General features: G+C 38.1%; 1 protein-coding gene and 1 long non-coding RNA gene across 2 annotated transcripts in view; one reads left to right on the top strand and one right to left on the bottom strand.

The window, feature by feature from the left end:
- Positions 1–10,966, bottom strand: part of TMEM260 (transmembrane protein 260) — a 46,129-nt gene extending 35,163 nt beyond the window's left edge. The window contains exons 1-2 of the mRNA XM_039319569.1: positions 10,828–10,966; positions 796–827 (exon numbers count right to left, since the gene is read on the bottom strand). Coding sequence (XP_039175503.1) covers positions 796–827; positions 10,828–10,921 — 126 coding nt within the window. The 5' untranslated portion in view covers positions 10,922–10,966. The remainder of the gene's footprint in view (positions 1–795; positions 828–10,827) is intronic.
- Positions 10,967–10,993: 27 nt separating this feature from the next.
- On the top strand, positions 10,994–11,936 carry LOC120297209. Its single transcript, XR_005553727.1, has 2 exons — positions 10,994–11,116; positions 11,233–11,936. It is a non-coding gene; the product is annotated as an uncharacterized LOC120297209 (long non-coding RNA).
- The last annotated feature ends 4,933 nt before the right edge of the window (positions 11,937–16,869 follow it).

Below are 16,869 nucleotides of genomic sequence, written 5' to 3'. Positions count from 1 at the left end.
ATGTCACAATGGCCATTTAATGGAGAAATGGCTTTCTTATTAGCTTAATCATAAACAGTTAGAGTACTATGCCTTAAAAAGCTACTCTTCTCCCTCCCTCCCCCTTCCTCCCTCCCCCTCCCTTCCTCCCCCCCTTTCTCTCTCTCATACACAAACACACTCTTCTGTAAGTGCTAACTTTAAATACAGCAAAACATTTGCCTTAACGTATGTGGATGCACAAAATATAGATAGAGCAGATCACTTTAAAAAGTGAAGACATGTATTACTATTATCCCCTAAATGGCTTGAAGTCTGGATTCAGCATGTATTCCGGCCATTCAAAATGCTGGGTTTCTTTTTATTATACAATTATAAAAGAGAGAAAAGAGGGAAAAAACAGATGCTGAACTATTTTATTGGTTAGCAAGTTGAAAGACCACACTGCTATCGGATTACCACCATGATGACAGTCCTTAAGGTTTTGCCTAAAGGGGATCATGCGCCTTAATAAAGTTTATTGAATAATAAAACTTATTAAAATTGTTAACCCGATTTATTTTTATTCTCTCCAGCTTATACAAAATTTGGATTGATAATAAGCCAGCTACTGTATATACAGTAAAGCCTTTACTTTATAATTTAGTTTAATTGGATTTAAAACTTGGAGTAAATTGTCGTGTGCCATACTTATAAGTTAGAAAAACTGTGGTTTGAAAATATATTAATCTACTTTAACTCCATGCTTAATTAAACTTCCTTAATTCCTAAAACTGTTAATGAGAGCATTGATTAAACAATACAACTAATACTCACTCCAAGCTCATAGGCAGCTGTGATCAGTTCCCCTGTGAAAAAATAATATAAAACCAATAATTACTATTATGGAATGACACTCCTCCCAAATTTTCAAACTGCAAACCCTTACGTTGGGGGTTTTGCATTAATTTGACTGCATAAAAGTGTAAATCTGTGGAGATTTAGCAGCATGAAATTTTCCAGGAGTATTTTCTTTCCCCTCTGATGTCAATGCACAAAGTATTCTTTTGTCGTGTTTTCTTGACTCTCCTACCAGCAGAAAAGCGAAGGTGAGTTGTAGCTGTTAATGATGAATAACAACAACAAAAAACAACAACATCAACATCATTCTTTAAATTTGGAGTAATTAAGGACAGAGGCCACATGAAAAAGACAAAATAACAGAGAAAATTTGATTTCACAGCTCAGCCTTCGACTATGTATATGGATTCTTGATACTGTTTTTTTTTAAATCAGTGTGGACTTCTATTTTAGAACAGGACAATTATCCTACTAAGGATATATATTTATTCCCAAGTACCTTGCAAATTTTATACTGTTACAATTTCCCCAGCCTTCAGGCTTTTACTCATCAGCAGCCCTACTGAATTTTCCACTGATCATTTTGAAAAACAAACAAACATAATACAAACGTGTTACAGTTCAGCTTCATTAATATCCTCTTCAGCATACTGCATCTTCAAAACATGCAAGTCAGATGGTCCAAGGTAAATTTGGTTACATTTTTGCAAAGAACTTCCGGGGAGAGACAGAGTTTTTCCCCTCCTTTGAGGGCCATTTACTCTTCTCTCTGTGGGTTGTTTTTTTTTTTAAAGAAAAGCCTAACCAAAATAGCAGATTTTTTTCAAAATTTGATGTTTCCACACAAAACAACAAAATTGTTATCCTTAAGGACTGAATCCAAAGATTCAGGGATAATTTTTGCAATCTTTATTAATTGTTCTCAATTAATACAGTTCATAAATTATACAAAATGGTCACATTATTTGAATTTGTGCTATTCGAAGTGACATTTCTATGGAAAATATGATAACTGGTTTCAGTTCAATGGAAATGGGCACTGAATTTTTTTAACTTAAATTGTTATATGTATACTAATGAAATGTTATAATAAACACTTCTTTTTCCACATTCTGTCAAGTCTATTACCCATGTAGTAAGGCTATATCACTTTTATCTTTCTCATCTGTTTCACTACCTTTTCTATTCATATCATTATGATTATCCTTCGTTATGATTATTACTTTTTTGTTTTGCATGTACACTGAGAGCTTATGCACTAGAGACAAATTCCTTGTATGTTTAATCACACTTGCCCAATATTCTATTCTATTCTATTCTATTCTATTCTATTCTATTCTACAAAGAACATAAAATTTAAATGTATGGTTAACAAAGTCGTAGAATAGTTATAGAGAGCAAAAAACAATCTTCTATATATTTAGGCATTCCAACATCTAGTCCTATTTTAGCACTGCTATGACCATGATCATAGAGTTCAATATCATCAACTTTTTGGTTGAACATAATAAGTTTTAAAACTTGTACTGTTTTCTTTTGATGGGATCTTCTTTTTCTCCATTTTGCAGATAGAAACTGCAACTCTATATGCACTAGCCTCAACTGTGCAGGTACTAGCATTGAATTAAGTGAATTTTGGCTTTGATTAAATGCAACTTGGTATCAATTTACAATCACACTAAACTGAATATTGCATTACAAGAAGACCTTGCTTAACAATTTCCTTGTTTAGTGACTATCTGAAGTTATGACAGCACTGAAAAAGTAACCTTGTGTCCAGTCCTCACACTTAGGACTGTTGCAACATCCCAATAGTCATGTGACCAAGACTTATTTATTTATTAAACATTTATGCTGCCCATCTCTCTGCCAAGCAACTCAGGGTAGTTTACAATAACCATAAATAGCAGAATAAAACAATTATAGGAGTAAAACATTAGACGTTAAAAGCTAAAACATTAAAAATTAATATTAAAATGGGTAAAAAGCTAATATATAGACCGAGTGAAAGCGAGATCTTGTACTAGTCTACAAGCCACCTCCAAAATGGGATGCCTCCGTCGAGGCCACAACCCAATTGACAAAGCCAAGATTTCAAGCTCTTTTGGAAGGCCCTGAGGGTGGGGGCAGATCTCACCTGAGGGTGAAGACTATTCCAAAGGGTGTGAGCCACAGCTTTGCAACCAGCAGGCATTTGTGATCTTTGCAGCATCCCAAGATCATGTGGTTGCCATTTATAGACTTCCAACCAGCTTCAAACAACCAGAGTGAAGAAGCCAGCAATACAACTGTGAGTTATAGTCACCTAATGTTTTGATTAACAATGACTTGTTAAACGACCAAATGCAAAGTGATGTTGTAAGTATGTCAGACACATGATATTTCCTTTGGTGACTACATCCCTTAGCAATGAAATTGACGGTCCCAATTGAGGTCGCTAAGCAAGGACTAACTACATTTGAACAGGCGCTAATTGCAACCTACTTATACAAAGACATATCAGTCATACTGCTGGGAGATATCTTTTATAGTAATTTTATCAAGAATTGTCCTTACAATAATAAAAACTAATACTAAAAAAAAGGAAAAGGTGGAAAAAAGAAAAAAAGGAAAAAGAAATAGAAATAGAAAAGAAAAAGAACAATAAAGAAAAAGAGATATATAAAGAAATAACTTCCCATCTTCAAGTGCAAATAATTTTAGTAATTTATCACTGTCTTTTAAAATTCAACATATGATCTATTTTTCCTATACCCCATCCTTCATCCATAAACTCATCCATAAAGCCTCATCATTTCAATCCTGATGTCAGCAAAAGTCCATTAAGGATTACCAGAGATAACAAAATGTGTATTTTAGGCAAGAAATCTATGACATTACTTGATGACACTAAAAATGAAGACTATTAGAAGTAAAAGGAAGGAATATAAAACTGGTTTATTTGATCAAATAAACCAGTTTTATATTCCTTCCTTTTACTTCTAACAGTCTTCATTTTTAGTGTCATCAAGTAATGTCATAGATTTCTTTTCATTTCTTCTTTGTTCCTTCTCACAAAATTCTTTGAAACTTTAACAAACCTCTTTTGTGAATCCAACAGAAAAAAATTATCCAAGTCACACTCTTGGTATGTTGTTTGTATAATCTTTTTTATTACTTAAACATCAGCCAGTTTCTTTTGCATGTCCAAATAACATCTTTTCATATGTCATTTTTGTAGCCTGTTATTTTTAAATCACCTTTCAGCTCAGTCTCAATCATGTCAGATAGAACTTGTTCCTCTTCCATAACATTTTTAGGCACAGTCTAGCTATAAAGGCATACAATAACTTCTGGAACCATTGTTCAAAAAGGCATACTCTCCAATATGTCCAATGTTAAAATGTTTTGCTTCATTTTGTAATTATAAATTAAGTTTGCATGTTCTTCTCCTTTAATTGTAATTTTTAGTTCCTTCTAGTTACCTCTAGTGTCCCATTTTTAAAGTCTTATCTATTTATGTTTTTAAAAAGAAAAATCTAAACAAAAACATTTTCCCATGGGAATGATTTTTTATAATGAATTCCAAAATCTCATTTCAAATTTATCTGCATCCTTAGTCCGTTTCTAACTTCCTAAAATCAAAGTTTTATTCACCCCTTTTTGTTTATCCCCCCCATCAAAAAACCCTCTTAAATTCTTAAACTTGTAGTTAATACTCCTATTGCTAAGGATTGAAGGAAACTCAACTGATGCTGTAAAACCTGTCAATCCATTTCCAAAACCAATTAAAAAAGAAAGTCCTTTCAAAGGCACTGACTACAACACTGACTACTGACAAGATGGTTATTCCCTCATCTTCCAGAGCTTTAAACCTGTTGGAGACTGCTGCCTTGAGATCTTCTTACAAGAAGCAACCATATGGAGAATTTATGGGCTATTTCAAGTCCTCTCCTTGTCTGGGGAGGAATTACTAAAGAGCCATTTTTCATTCCACTGCAGTCATCAGATCTACTTTTTGTGGAGCCATCTTCAGTTCACCATTTTTTTCTCAGAAGTACTATACTATTGGGAGATTCAAAGGGACCCTTCACTTCAATGAGGCTTTGAACAAAACAAAATTGCAAAGCAGGGAAGGTGCAACACCCACCCTTCCAATCCAAGTGGTTTCCAGGTACCTCTAGAAGCCAGCTTAAAGACCAAGCTTCAGATGAACACCCCCCCTCCCTCTGCTTTGCAGAGCAGATCATGTTGCATCAACTCTACCAAATGAATCCTGTGGGGATGGAGCATGGCCCCTTGCAGAACCTAGTTTCCTAGCCCCATTTCACAGCTCAGAAGCTGAAGGCAGGAGGCTGCGTTATGCCTAATGCTACTTAACAAGTTCATGCCATGGCAGATGCCCAACTTTCAAAGTTGTTTTATTATTGTTTGCTCTATTTCTTTACTTCCATTTCTTATTTAAAAAACTTGAAGCAACATATAAGAAGCATAATGAAAATACAGGGGAAATAAGTAAATTGCAATGTGAAGTAAAGCATTAGCTGTAACAGATTCAGCCATAGTTTCATTCCATACAGCATTAACCTTGTAAACTCTCAAGCTTCCTCCTTCCGTTATATATTCAAGATGGACAGTATTTCATATTTATTTGTTATGTATATGTAGGGGTGTGGGTCTGTACATATGTTGTATACAGTATGTTTGGGTGTGTCATGTATGTGTTTCACTTTGAGAGCAGGCAACTAAATTTCATTTTTGATGTGTGCCGTTATGCCCACAGTAAAAAAAATGACAATAAAGGTTATCTTATCTTATATATATTTAAAATACTGGAAGAAAAAAAAATCACAAGTAAATGCAGAGTTCACACACAGATCATGGGTGACTGTTGTGCATCACCAGAGTCACTTTCCGCAAAATGAGTTTCTATATCAATTTGATTCATAAATAATGAAATAAAATAGATCACATTGCTCTCTGAACTGGGATAGGTCACAAATAGATACAAAAAGACAATGAAGTCAGATTAAATTCAGTACCAAATTGGTTCAAGAGCATAGAAACTTTTAAAGGGAATATGAAATCATATGATATCAATATGTGGTCATTCTTTTAAAATGACCATCACTGAGAATGGGACACGTTGCAAAATGCTCAGAAGGCAAACTAATGAAGTATTTTCCTATCCCATTCTCCTCCCCCCCCCACCCCCCAGTCAATGATTTCTGGGGAGCTGAGTATTTTTCCAAAGAAAAGAGGAAAACTACTGGGTGCAACTCTCTACAGCAGGGGTCCCCAATCTATGGTCCGCCGCCCGGTCCTAGACCGTGGGCTCTTGACCAGCAGGCCACAGAAATGGCTGGCTGGTGCGCGCTCGCATGGGCGTGCATTTCCCCCCCTCACCAAGCACCCACAGCCCCATTTGTGCATGCGCCACTAGCCCAGGTGGTTTGCGTGACCCGTTTGTGCATGTGTGAATGGGCCGCTAGCCGCTGTGGGAGGTTCATGGCTGCTTGTGCATGCGCAGAGCACCAGCGCATGCCACATGCATGAACTGCTAGTGCTCATGGCCCCGTGCACATGCATGCACACCAATTTTGAAGCTGCTCTCCTTCCTTCCGGTCCTCAAGTCTGGAAAGGTTGGAGACCTCTGCTCTACAGTATATACATATTCCATTTTAATTGTGTAAAATCATGTGTAGCCTACACAGAGCCCAGAGGTTTTCCTGTATAGAAAAATATTTTAGGGATTAGAGATCAGGTTTCACTCTATAGGCAACCATTTAGGGCAGCTATATTAACTATTTATAAATTACTCAGGCAAGCTAACATAAAATCCATGAACTTCTGATAAGAATTATCCATTGAAGAAGGTCAGAAATTTGAAACAGATAAAATATTCAGTCACAGATAAACTATGAGCAGGAAAAAAGTAATAACGCAGGCAGGTCCTATGGTAGCATTAGAAGCAATAGAACATAGAAGAATAAGGTTGGAAGGTATTTTGGAGGTCTTCTAGTCCAGCCCCCTACAATAATTTTGTAAGAATTTAGAAGACTGAAATAAAATTGCTTGCTGTGCTATGCAGCCTTCTCACTTCATATATAAGCAAGGTTAAACTGCCATCTTTATACTAGCAAAAACCCCATTTTTTGCTACGTATTATCCTCTGTGTGTATAAAGGAGGCTTTGAGATGTATGTCAAATGTTTTCCACTTGTGCCGATTTACTCAAGGATAAAAGTGATAATCTCGTTCAGGGTTTCCCATGTTTATAGAATATGGAGACTCACCGCATAAAAGCCTAATTTAACTTGATCAGTGCCTTTGATAAGTTATTGCCTATATGTTGTGATTCCTCTTCTCTAAGCAAGAAGCCCCATGTTCCAAAGATGACACCATCTACTTCCTTGCCTTGATAATTGCAAAATAAGTATTCAATTACTCAGGGCTTTTTTTGTCATAGAACGCCCAGAACGGAGTTCCGGCACCTTTTTGGGATGGAACCTTATAGGGTAGGCAAGGCAGGTTGTATGACGTGTGTGAGTTCCGGCACCTTTTTTTTATTTTTTTATTTTTCACAAAAAAAAGCACTGCAATTACTTTACAATACCTTTAGAATATAATCTAATGTGACAGAACCTATATAGGATCAATGCTCTCTAACATCAGGACTCCTGCCTTGGCTGGTCATGGTATTCTTCTGCTAGCTTAATACACCAGTTTTATTGGATCTCTCTGGTCATTGTCAGTTTTTCCACCACAGCCCTGACCCCTTTACATTATTTCTTGAAATCAGGTTGACAGGCTTAAATGCCAATGTCCTTGCTCAGCCTGCCTGATAATTCATCTAGTGTCTAATGTCCCATAATATATCAAAACTTCCCATGGTGTTAATATTTTAGACAGCAGCTGCCCTCTCTCCAAGTCCTTTTTTCCCTTCTCTAGACCAAATCTGTTCTGTTGTTGAAGGAACCAGGCAATGCGGTTCTTCAGGACTTTTCTCTATTAGGATTATTCTGGTCTTTACGGTTATGCAGGATTGGTACAATCAATCAGTAACTCCTCAGACACAGCCAAAACATCATAATCTACTTCATTGGCTCAGGGGAAGAATCAAAATACAGTGCTATTTCTACACTGTTAAGTAACAGGGAAGAGAGGCATAAAAGAGGATTTCAATTGCATAAAATTTGCATATTGAGTCATATGTAGAGATGCACACCTTCAATTTCTTGAGGGATCTGGCCCCATAAAACTGGGATCAACTCCCTTTCCCTTTGGGGAGATCTGACGGCATTTAATAGAGAGTTAAAGACCTTTTTTATTTGATTAGCAGGTTCATGTAGGTCTTGGTTGTTCTAATCTACTCTTATTTCACTGCCAGGTCCAGATTAACACCCATTTTAAATAATTATGGATGTAGAAACACTCAGTCTTATCCCAGGCAACTGTTTTAAGTATACTGCTGGAACGATAATATTTGCTTACAGAGTTCTAAGCAAATTTTATTGGAGCAATTTGTCATTATTTGGGGAGGGGTTGCTTATTTTGTGCTGTGCCTTGGTAAAGGTACATTATTATCATTATATTATCAATTCTATAACAAGAAAGATAGCCTACTTATAAGTAACCTGTATGTTTTGCTGCACATCCTGCTTGCAAATTAAGAGACAACTCGCAAGATTCCAGCTCTTTTTTATGGGTCTTGATTGGAAAGCTTTTCAAGGAGAGAACACCTTCAAACACATAGGGGTATATAGGGCATATAAACAAAAAGATCTGGAGGACACATATCCATTCCCCCCCCCCCCGACCATTGGTCATGCTGGTTAGAGATTATGGGATTTGTGTCCAAAATATCTGGAGCGTAGCAGCTTGCCTGTCCCTAGCTTAAAACTGTCAAAGCTCTACAGAGCATTTCCTGAGTCATATTCCTTTTCATGTTCAATACAGATTTACTCATAAGATTATATTTAACAGTCCGCATGTCCCTAGCCACGAACAAAACAGATGCTGCTAATGGAAAAGGGCTTTTTCTTCCTCTACAACAGCTTGTACACCCTCCAAAAGCATACCAGAAAATTGGGGAAAGGTTCTGCAACATATCTGGAGGATGCTGTATGAAAGAATTAATTCCAATTGCTGCACCACTTAATACCTATTCCTATGTTTCTTGAAAATGTCATTAATCTTTAATATGCTATTTTTTTTAAAAAAATAAATCTCCTTTTAAATGAATGCTGCTACTTAGAATTAAGGGTGGGAGACAACTTTGCTAGAGTTTCCAATTTTGTATTGCTTTTCTTTTACAGTATTTTAACCACTGCTATACAAATCTATTTTTTAATTCCGAACAATGGGCAAATTGATTTTTAATTTTGCTGATGTTATTCTGCTGCTTTTTAATCATTTTGTCTGAGTTAGCTTCCTTGTTTGGTAGTCTAGCCTGCTATAACAAAGCCCTCTGGATGTTCTCATCCTTCATGGTGGCTTAAACTGGATTCCAGCTCATTTAAAAGACAACAAGCAAAGGACAATGGTGAATGGTGTAGACAGAAAAACTCTATGAGAAGAGATTCCTTTCCTTTCCCTTCCTCCCTCCCTGCCTCCCTTCCTTTCCTTCCTTCCTTCCTTCCTTCCTTCCTTCCTTCCTTCCTTCCTTCCTTCCTTCCTCCCTCCCTCCCTCCCTCCCTCCTTCCCTCCCTCCTCCCTCCCTTGAATTATATCCTACTTTTTCTCAGTATAGCTCTCAACATGCCATATATAACATTCCTTCCTCTTCCTCACCCCCCCCCCACAAGTTCTGTGTCTAGGGTTAGTGTCGGGTAGGATGAGACACAGCAACTAGCCTGAAGTCAACCAGAGAACTTCCACGACTAAGAACAGACTTGAACCCATGTCTCTCCAATCCTAAAGAAACATCTTAATCTCTCAACTATTGTGGGGAAATCACTATCATATTATAAGCAAATTGCACTCTCTCACCCAGAGCATTTTCAGAAGTATGCCAGTCAAGCATCATTCTAATAATCACACACAACTATTTAATAATACCACCACTGCTTCATCTTATTTGCATTAGATTGGCTCACACTGGAAGGTTTTTCCATTATAATCTTGCCATGCGAGTATTATTATTATTCATTAAGATAGTCCACAGATGTCACAGAATGGTTGGACTGCAAATATCAATCAATATTTTTGCATACTCCCCAATAAAAAACTTGTTTTGGGTGCATTCCAGATGCTGCTATGTGCACAACAATAACATTTGTGTGTAGGGGATAAATAGCAGAATCATATTTTTATGATTTTAAACATCTGTATCTCCATCAGAGGAAAAGCAGCACCCTGTGCGTAGCTGTTTAAGAAGAAGAATGAATTTCCTTTTGCATCACATTCATGAAGTCTGCATCCAATAAATAAACAGAGTCTTTTCTGGTATTTTATTATCGTGTCCCAGAAACATTGAGTGGCACAAATGTAAATCTAATGTGTGATGCCATCTAGGACTACAGGAACAGATCACCACAAATCTGACATGCTGAAATTTAAACTTTTCAATATACTTCCCCCCACTTCCATTTTATTCATATAACTCCCAAGTTATCTACTCAAAGCATTTAAGTTTGGACAGTTATTAAATGCATGGAGGTCCACATTTCATTTCATCCCCGTAAAAAAACTTCACGTGCTGATTATCCGAAAGAAAGGACAACTGAATTTTCAGATTCTCCCCAATCCACAACATGGGTCCACTGTATCCCAAAAGATTAAAATTCTGCTACAAAAGTAATCCATGTTTATTTTTTTAAACAAGTCAAGTGCTATTTTTTTTTAAAAAAAAATCCCAAACTACCTCATTGCTAGAACAGATGCATCACAAAAGCCGATTTGGGTTTCCAACCAATGGGTTGCATTATTATCATAAATTAGAATATGCAAAAACATGCAGTACAACTTAGGGGCGGGGGATATCCGCGAAAAAACAGGCAGGACATGAGGCCGGATCTTGATACTTTACCAGAATCTCCCCCGAGCGCGGAGTGGGGCGCAGCTGTCACGTAAAAGGCCGCCACAGCCGCTCCCATCGCGCCAGCCCCACTCAACGCCCCCATGGAGCAGCAAGAACACGCTCACGCACGCCGCTCCCCCGGGCGGGCACCACTTCCGGGTTTGGCGGGGAGTGGGCGGGGCCATGCTGGATTGTTTCATTTCCCAGATCGGGGACTGAGAGAGGCACCTTCTCTTTCCACGGTGGTTGCGTCCAAACGTTCTGGCCTATGCATGAGGCGCTCCCCCGGTTGGGGAAGGTCAGCGCTGCAGAATATTGGAGGGCTGGGTTGGTAGCCCCCCCACCCTCCTACCCAGATCTTATATAAAAGGTAATACTTTTGATAAGACTAAAAGTATCTTGTTTTCCGTGCAGTTTGTCGAAACCCCGTTGGAAGTCGACACGTTGGAACGCAACACTGTAACCTTCAAATCTGGAGCACTTCACGCGTTACGTAGGCGCAAAGTTGGACTTATTATTTCGAAGATCTTGTTTCAAACCCGAATTGGATTATTAGGAAGTTCCGTGACCCATTCAGTTCCGGTTCTTAAGGCGCACAGCTTTTGCAACGGAAAGAAGTGTGTAGAAAAACCTTGAAATTCGCATAATTTTATACTCTTACTTACACACATCCGCCTCACTGTATGTGAATGGTGAGCGTGGTACAGTTCTTGACCTATTCATGTTTGCTGTAACAGCCAGCTGCAAAGTATATTGCTTAGTGCTTTTCTGTTTCTTGCAAAAGTCTTAATTGCATTATATGGGCTGAAAGGTGATGCTGCAAAAGAGTCCCTCATCTGCTATATAGACAGAAATAATAAATCCAGTCAAAAAAAATTTAAATCCAAAGGTATTTTCCCACGGAAGTGCACATCTGGTCATATTTAGGAACGATGGCTTTTAATTTAAAGAGAAAGTGGGATGTCAGATGCTACTAATTTTGGTGGGTAAATTGACTCCAGAATTGAATGCAGCTTGTCTCTGAAGCCCAGTAGGTATTGTGGAAGAATTGAATTGACATTGAATTCCCAGTTTGAGTTCCTGGGTGATACATAAATAAATATTAGTTTTAATACCAACTTGTTACTTCCAACCAATCCATAGTTCTCAGCCAGCCTTACCTAACAAAGGCATAATATTGTAGATGGGTCAACAATTATGCTAAGTCAATTTTCACCTCCTAGAATCTGGAAGAAAAGGTTGTTTAGAGGATGATCTCTGCTTTGCTGTGAAGTGGTGGCTTGGACCATTCCAGACCAACCATGAAGTGAGAAGACAGGAAAGAGATGCTGTTGGATCTTTATTCACCGTGACTACCCTCAGACAGTCATTCATTGGTTGAGGGGGACACATAAAGTAACTAAACTAGTAGACCAGCAAAATGCTGTGGACGTAGTATACTTAGACTTCAATAAGGCATTTGATAAAGTAGACCACAACCTACTCCTTGGTAAGCTAGAAAAAGGTGGAATAGACAACACCACCACCAGATGGATCTGTAGCTGGCTGGCAAACCGTACTCAACAAGTAGTCCTCAATGGCACTACATCCACATGGAGAGAAGTAAGCAGTGGGGTACCACAAGGTTCCGTCTTAGGCCCAGTACTCTTCAATATCTTCATCAATTATTTAGATGAGGGAATTGAAGGAGAACTCATCAAATTTGCAGATGACAGCAAACTGGCAGAAGTAGCCAATACCGCGGAAGACAAACTCAGAATCCAAAAAGATCTTGACAAACTTGAACAATAAGCCCTATTGAACAAAATAAGTTTCAGTGTGGAGAAAAGCAAAGTTTTACATTTATGCAGGGAAAATCATGAGGCCTGGCTTAAAACAGTAACTGTGAGAGGGACCTTGGAGTTCTAGTGGACAATCAGTTGACTATGAGCCAGCAGTGTGCAGCAGCAGCCAAAAAAGCTAATACAATCCTGGATTGTATAAACAGGCATAGAATCAAGATCACACGAAGTATTAGTACCGCTTTATAAAACTCACTAGTAAGACCACACCTTGAGAGTTTGGAAAAAATTCAGAGAAGAGTAACTAAGATGATTAAAGGCCTAGAGACTAAAACATATGATGAACGGCTGCAGGATTTGGGTTTGGCTAGTCAAAAGAAGAAATAGGGGAGACATGATAGCAGTATTCCAGTATTTGAGGGGCTGCCACCAAGAAGAGGGGGTCAAGCTATTCTCCAAAGCACCAGAGGGCAGGACAAGAATCAATGGTTGGAAATTGACCAAAGAGAGAAGCAACCTGGAATTAAGGAGAAACTTCCTGATAGTGAGCACAATTAACCAGTGGAACAGCTTGCCTCCAGAAATCGTGGGTGCTCCATCACTGGAGAGTTTTAAGAAGAGGCTAGACAGTCACTTGTCTGAGATGATATACCGTATATGCTGGCGTATAAGATGACTTTCGCAAGGGTTAAAATCAGCGCCGAAGACGGGGGTCGTCTTATACGCTGAGTCGTCTTATACGCCGGAAATACTGGTAGTTTCTGGCGTATAAGACGACGTTCTAGGCATGCTACTCGGCGCCGAAGACGGGGGTCATCTTATACGCCGGGTCACCTTATACGCCGGCATATACGGTAGGTCCTCCTGCTTGAGCAGGGGGCTGGACTAGAAGACTTCCAAAGTCCCATTCTATTCTATTCTATTCTATTCTATTCTATTCTATTCTATTCTATTCTATTCTATTCTATTCTCTCTTGATTAGCCAGCCACAAGAGAAAATCAAGAGATTCCTTTATTGCACCAAAAGAGACTGGAGCCTTGAAGAAGTTCTTGATAAATGCTTAAACTCCCTCTCTCTGTCCCATCAGGGATATCTGCAGAGCAGTGTACATAAAAATAGGCTGAGCTTTGACTGATTGAGTTCCCCTCTGAGTGAGATGAGTAGTTCAAAAATGTGAAAAATAAATGAAAAATGGATTGTACCAATGGCCATCTTGACAGTTTTCACCACATTCTGCAGACACCTCCAAACCTACTGTTTTAATGGATTGGATGTATATCATTTAGCAAACCCAAGTCCTCTCCACTCACATTTTAAGATCAAGAGTAGTCAGAGGAAAAAAATGGGAGCTATTCCCAAATTCATTGTCAACAGATCACAATCATGCAAATTCTATACTGCATAAACTTGAAAATACTTCTTGTATCTTTGGATGGTAGATCACTTCTGGACACATTAGGCTTCTAAGATCTATTGTACATTGCTTGCTTCCAATTTAGGCTGTACGGGTAATCCTCAACTTACAACATTTAGTTCAAAGTTACAACGGCACTGAAAAAAACTGACTTAAGACCATTTTTCACACTTATGATCATTGCAGCATTCCCATGGTCACGTAATCAAAATTTGGGTGCTAGGGAATTGGTTCATATTTATGACAATTGCAGTGTCATGTGATCTCCTTCTGTGACCTTCTGACAAGCAAAGTCAATGGGGAAGCCAGATTCACTTAACTATATTACTAACTTAATAACGGCAATGATTCACTTAATAACTGCTGCAAGAAAAGTTGTAAAATGGGGTAAAACTCACTTAACAAATGTCTCACTTAGCAACATAAATTTTGGGCTCAATTGTGGTCGTAAGTCCACATATTCACCGAAAAGGCTAAACTGCAAACAAGTAAATTGCTGTAGACAATTTAGGTAATAAGGTAGTTAAATAACTGGTTAATGGCCAATGATTTTAGACATGGAAAATCTACAAGCAATATGCAGATAGTCTTAACTAAGTCAATCTTTCTCAGCTTGACCTGCTTTACAGGGTTACCTAGCAGCTTTGAGTTATTATGGGGGAGGCTGGCTCATAAATAGGGTAAGGACAAAAGATGAGGTATATGTATGTGTGTATATATGGAATTCAACCACATGCATGAAGTCCATATTTGAGCAAAAATCCATGCTTTTTAAAAATAAAAAAATAAAGACTTATGGAATAGAAAAACCAAGCAAATACATATTAATGGTACCTAAGGACCTCTAGGGGGAGCAACTAAGGAAGTTTTCCAAATATATTTACTGCCCTCTAATGATCATCTGAAGTTGCCACTTCAGTTCTAACTGCCATAGCATAAACTTACAGAGGATTTTCAGTTGCATTGTAAGAAGTCTTGACAGGTGACAGTAGGAGACAGCAAAATCATGGGACTGTAACAAAAATATTTGGAACATAGCTGAAAGTATTAGGGTAGATAAAGCAGCTAAATGGGTTACACCAGTGGTGGCGAACCTATGGCACAGGTGCCAGAGGCGGCACTCAGAGCCCTCTCTGTGGGCACGTGCGCCATCGCCCCAGTCCTAGGCTTTCAGCTGGGTTTTATAAAATATTTTCGCTTTAGGTCTCTGCCACTGTGTACAAAAAAAAAAAGGATCAATCAATCAATTTCAACTTCTCATGGGAAAAAAAAAAGATCTTGCAAAGTTGCAATTGGTTGATTGAACTTTTTAGACCCACCCAGTCTGCTGTTACCACCGCAGCCACGCCCACCCAATGGGCCACACCCACCCAGCACCCGACGATGTATAAGTGGGTTTGGGGTTGCAGTTTGGGCACTCGGTCTCTAAAAGGTTCGCCATCACTGGGTTACACTTAATCAGAGATATTTGGGGAAATAACTGCATTCATTTAATTTTGCCTTCTGGCTATTTAAAATGTTCTTATTGTTGTTTAATAGGTTTTAATATATGTCGACTATCTTAAAACATTTTACATACTTCATTTTTGCACAACTTTGCTAAATGGTCACATTAAAGTTGAAAAATACAAATTTCTAATGCTCTGTGATGTCACTGGAACCATCCAACAAACAATTTATTTTCCCTGAACCTTTTAGTAGAATTGTCACATGCTCAGAAATAATATATTTTTTTAAAAAATCACCCTTTCAAACAGCTTTTCAAGTCATGGAGGTAAATGTTATGAATGCACCCTACTAATATTTGAGATTGAGCTTTCATTAGAGGCACATGACAAAAATTGATTAAAAACTTGGCAACTCTTATATCTCTGCATAAGGTATAAATTAAAAGATTTTTCTGGACTCGTCAAGGCATGCCTCTATCATTTTCTACCAGTTTTGAATTTACAGCTAGAGATTTATTTTATACTGTAGTTTGACTGAAGGTCTTATTTCTTTGAAATGGACATAAGCCCATCACTTCTTGAAATGAGATCTACTGATACTGCTTTTGGTGGTGTTTCAGTTTACTGCTATATGATATGATTAGTGTGATTATGTGCCATCAAGTCATTTTCAGCTCCTAATGACCACATAGATAGAACCCCATGATGATCTAATTGTTTCTTCAAGACTTTCAATGGTGCATCATCGCCACGATGTGTCCATCTAGCTTGCTGCTGGTTGTCCTCATGTTTTCTTTTCTTCCGTCTTTCCCAGGATTTGATCTTTTTCCAGAGAGTTAGGTCTTTGCATAATATGTCCAAAGTAGGATAATTTGAGCTTGGTCATTTGTGCCTCAAGTGGGTTGATTTATTTAATGATCCTATTGTTTATTTTCTTGGTTATCCATGGTCTTCTCAGGAATCTTCTCCAACATTGAAAGTCCAAAAGCATTAATATTCTTCCTAGCCTGCTTCTTCAAAATCCAATTTTGGCTTCCATAGAGTGTCCCAGGGAATTCCATGGCTTGCACAATTCCAATCTTTCTAAATCTAGAGAGCTCACAAAATTTGAATCTTTTCCAAGGCCTTCGTGGCCACGCTACTGAGTGCTACTCAGTGGCATATTTCTTGCTTGCTTGTTCCTTTACTGTTGATGGAAGAAGCTACCCACCAGTTTGATGTCTCCACTATCAATTCTAAGGCTGGCTGTTGTATCTGTGGTCATTAGTTTGTGTCCTTTATATTTAATTTTATTCCCATTTTTCCACTGTGCTGACGAATTAGTATGAGTGGTATAATTTATTGTGAGTATGATAGTGTTTCATATTTTTCTCTGGTTACAGCAACCTTTGCAAAAATAAAGGCTGA

The sequence above is a fragment of the Crotalus tigris genome, unplaced genomic scaffold (assembly GCF_016545835.1).
Source record: "Crotalus tigris isolate CLP2741 ecotype Arizona unplaced genomic scaffold, ASM1654583v1 scf7180000023599.357617, whole genome shotgun sequence".
In the NCBI taxonomy this organism is placed as follows: Eukaryota; Metazoa; Chordata; class Lepidosauria; order Squamata; family Viperidae; genus Crotalus; species Crotalus tigris.
This window is presented reverse-complemented; position numbering and strand designations above follow the sequence as displayed.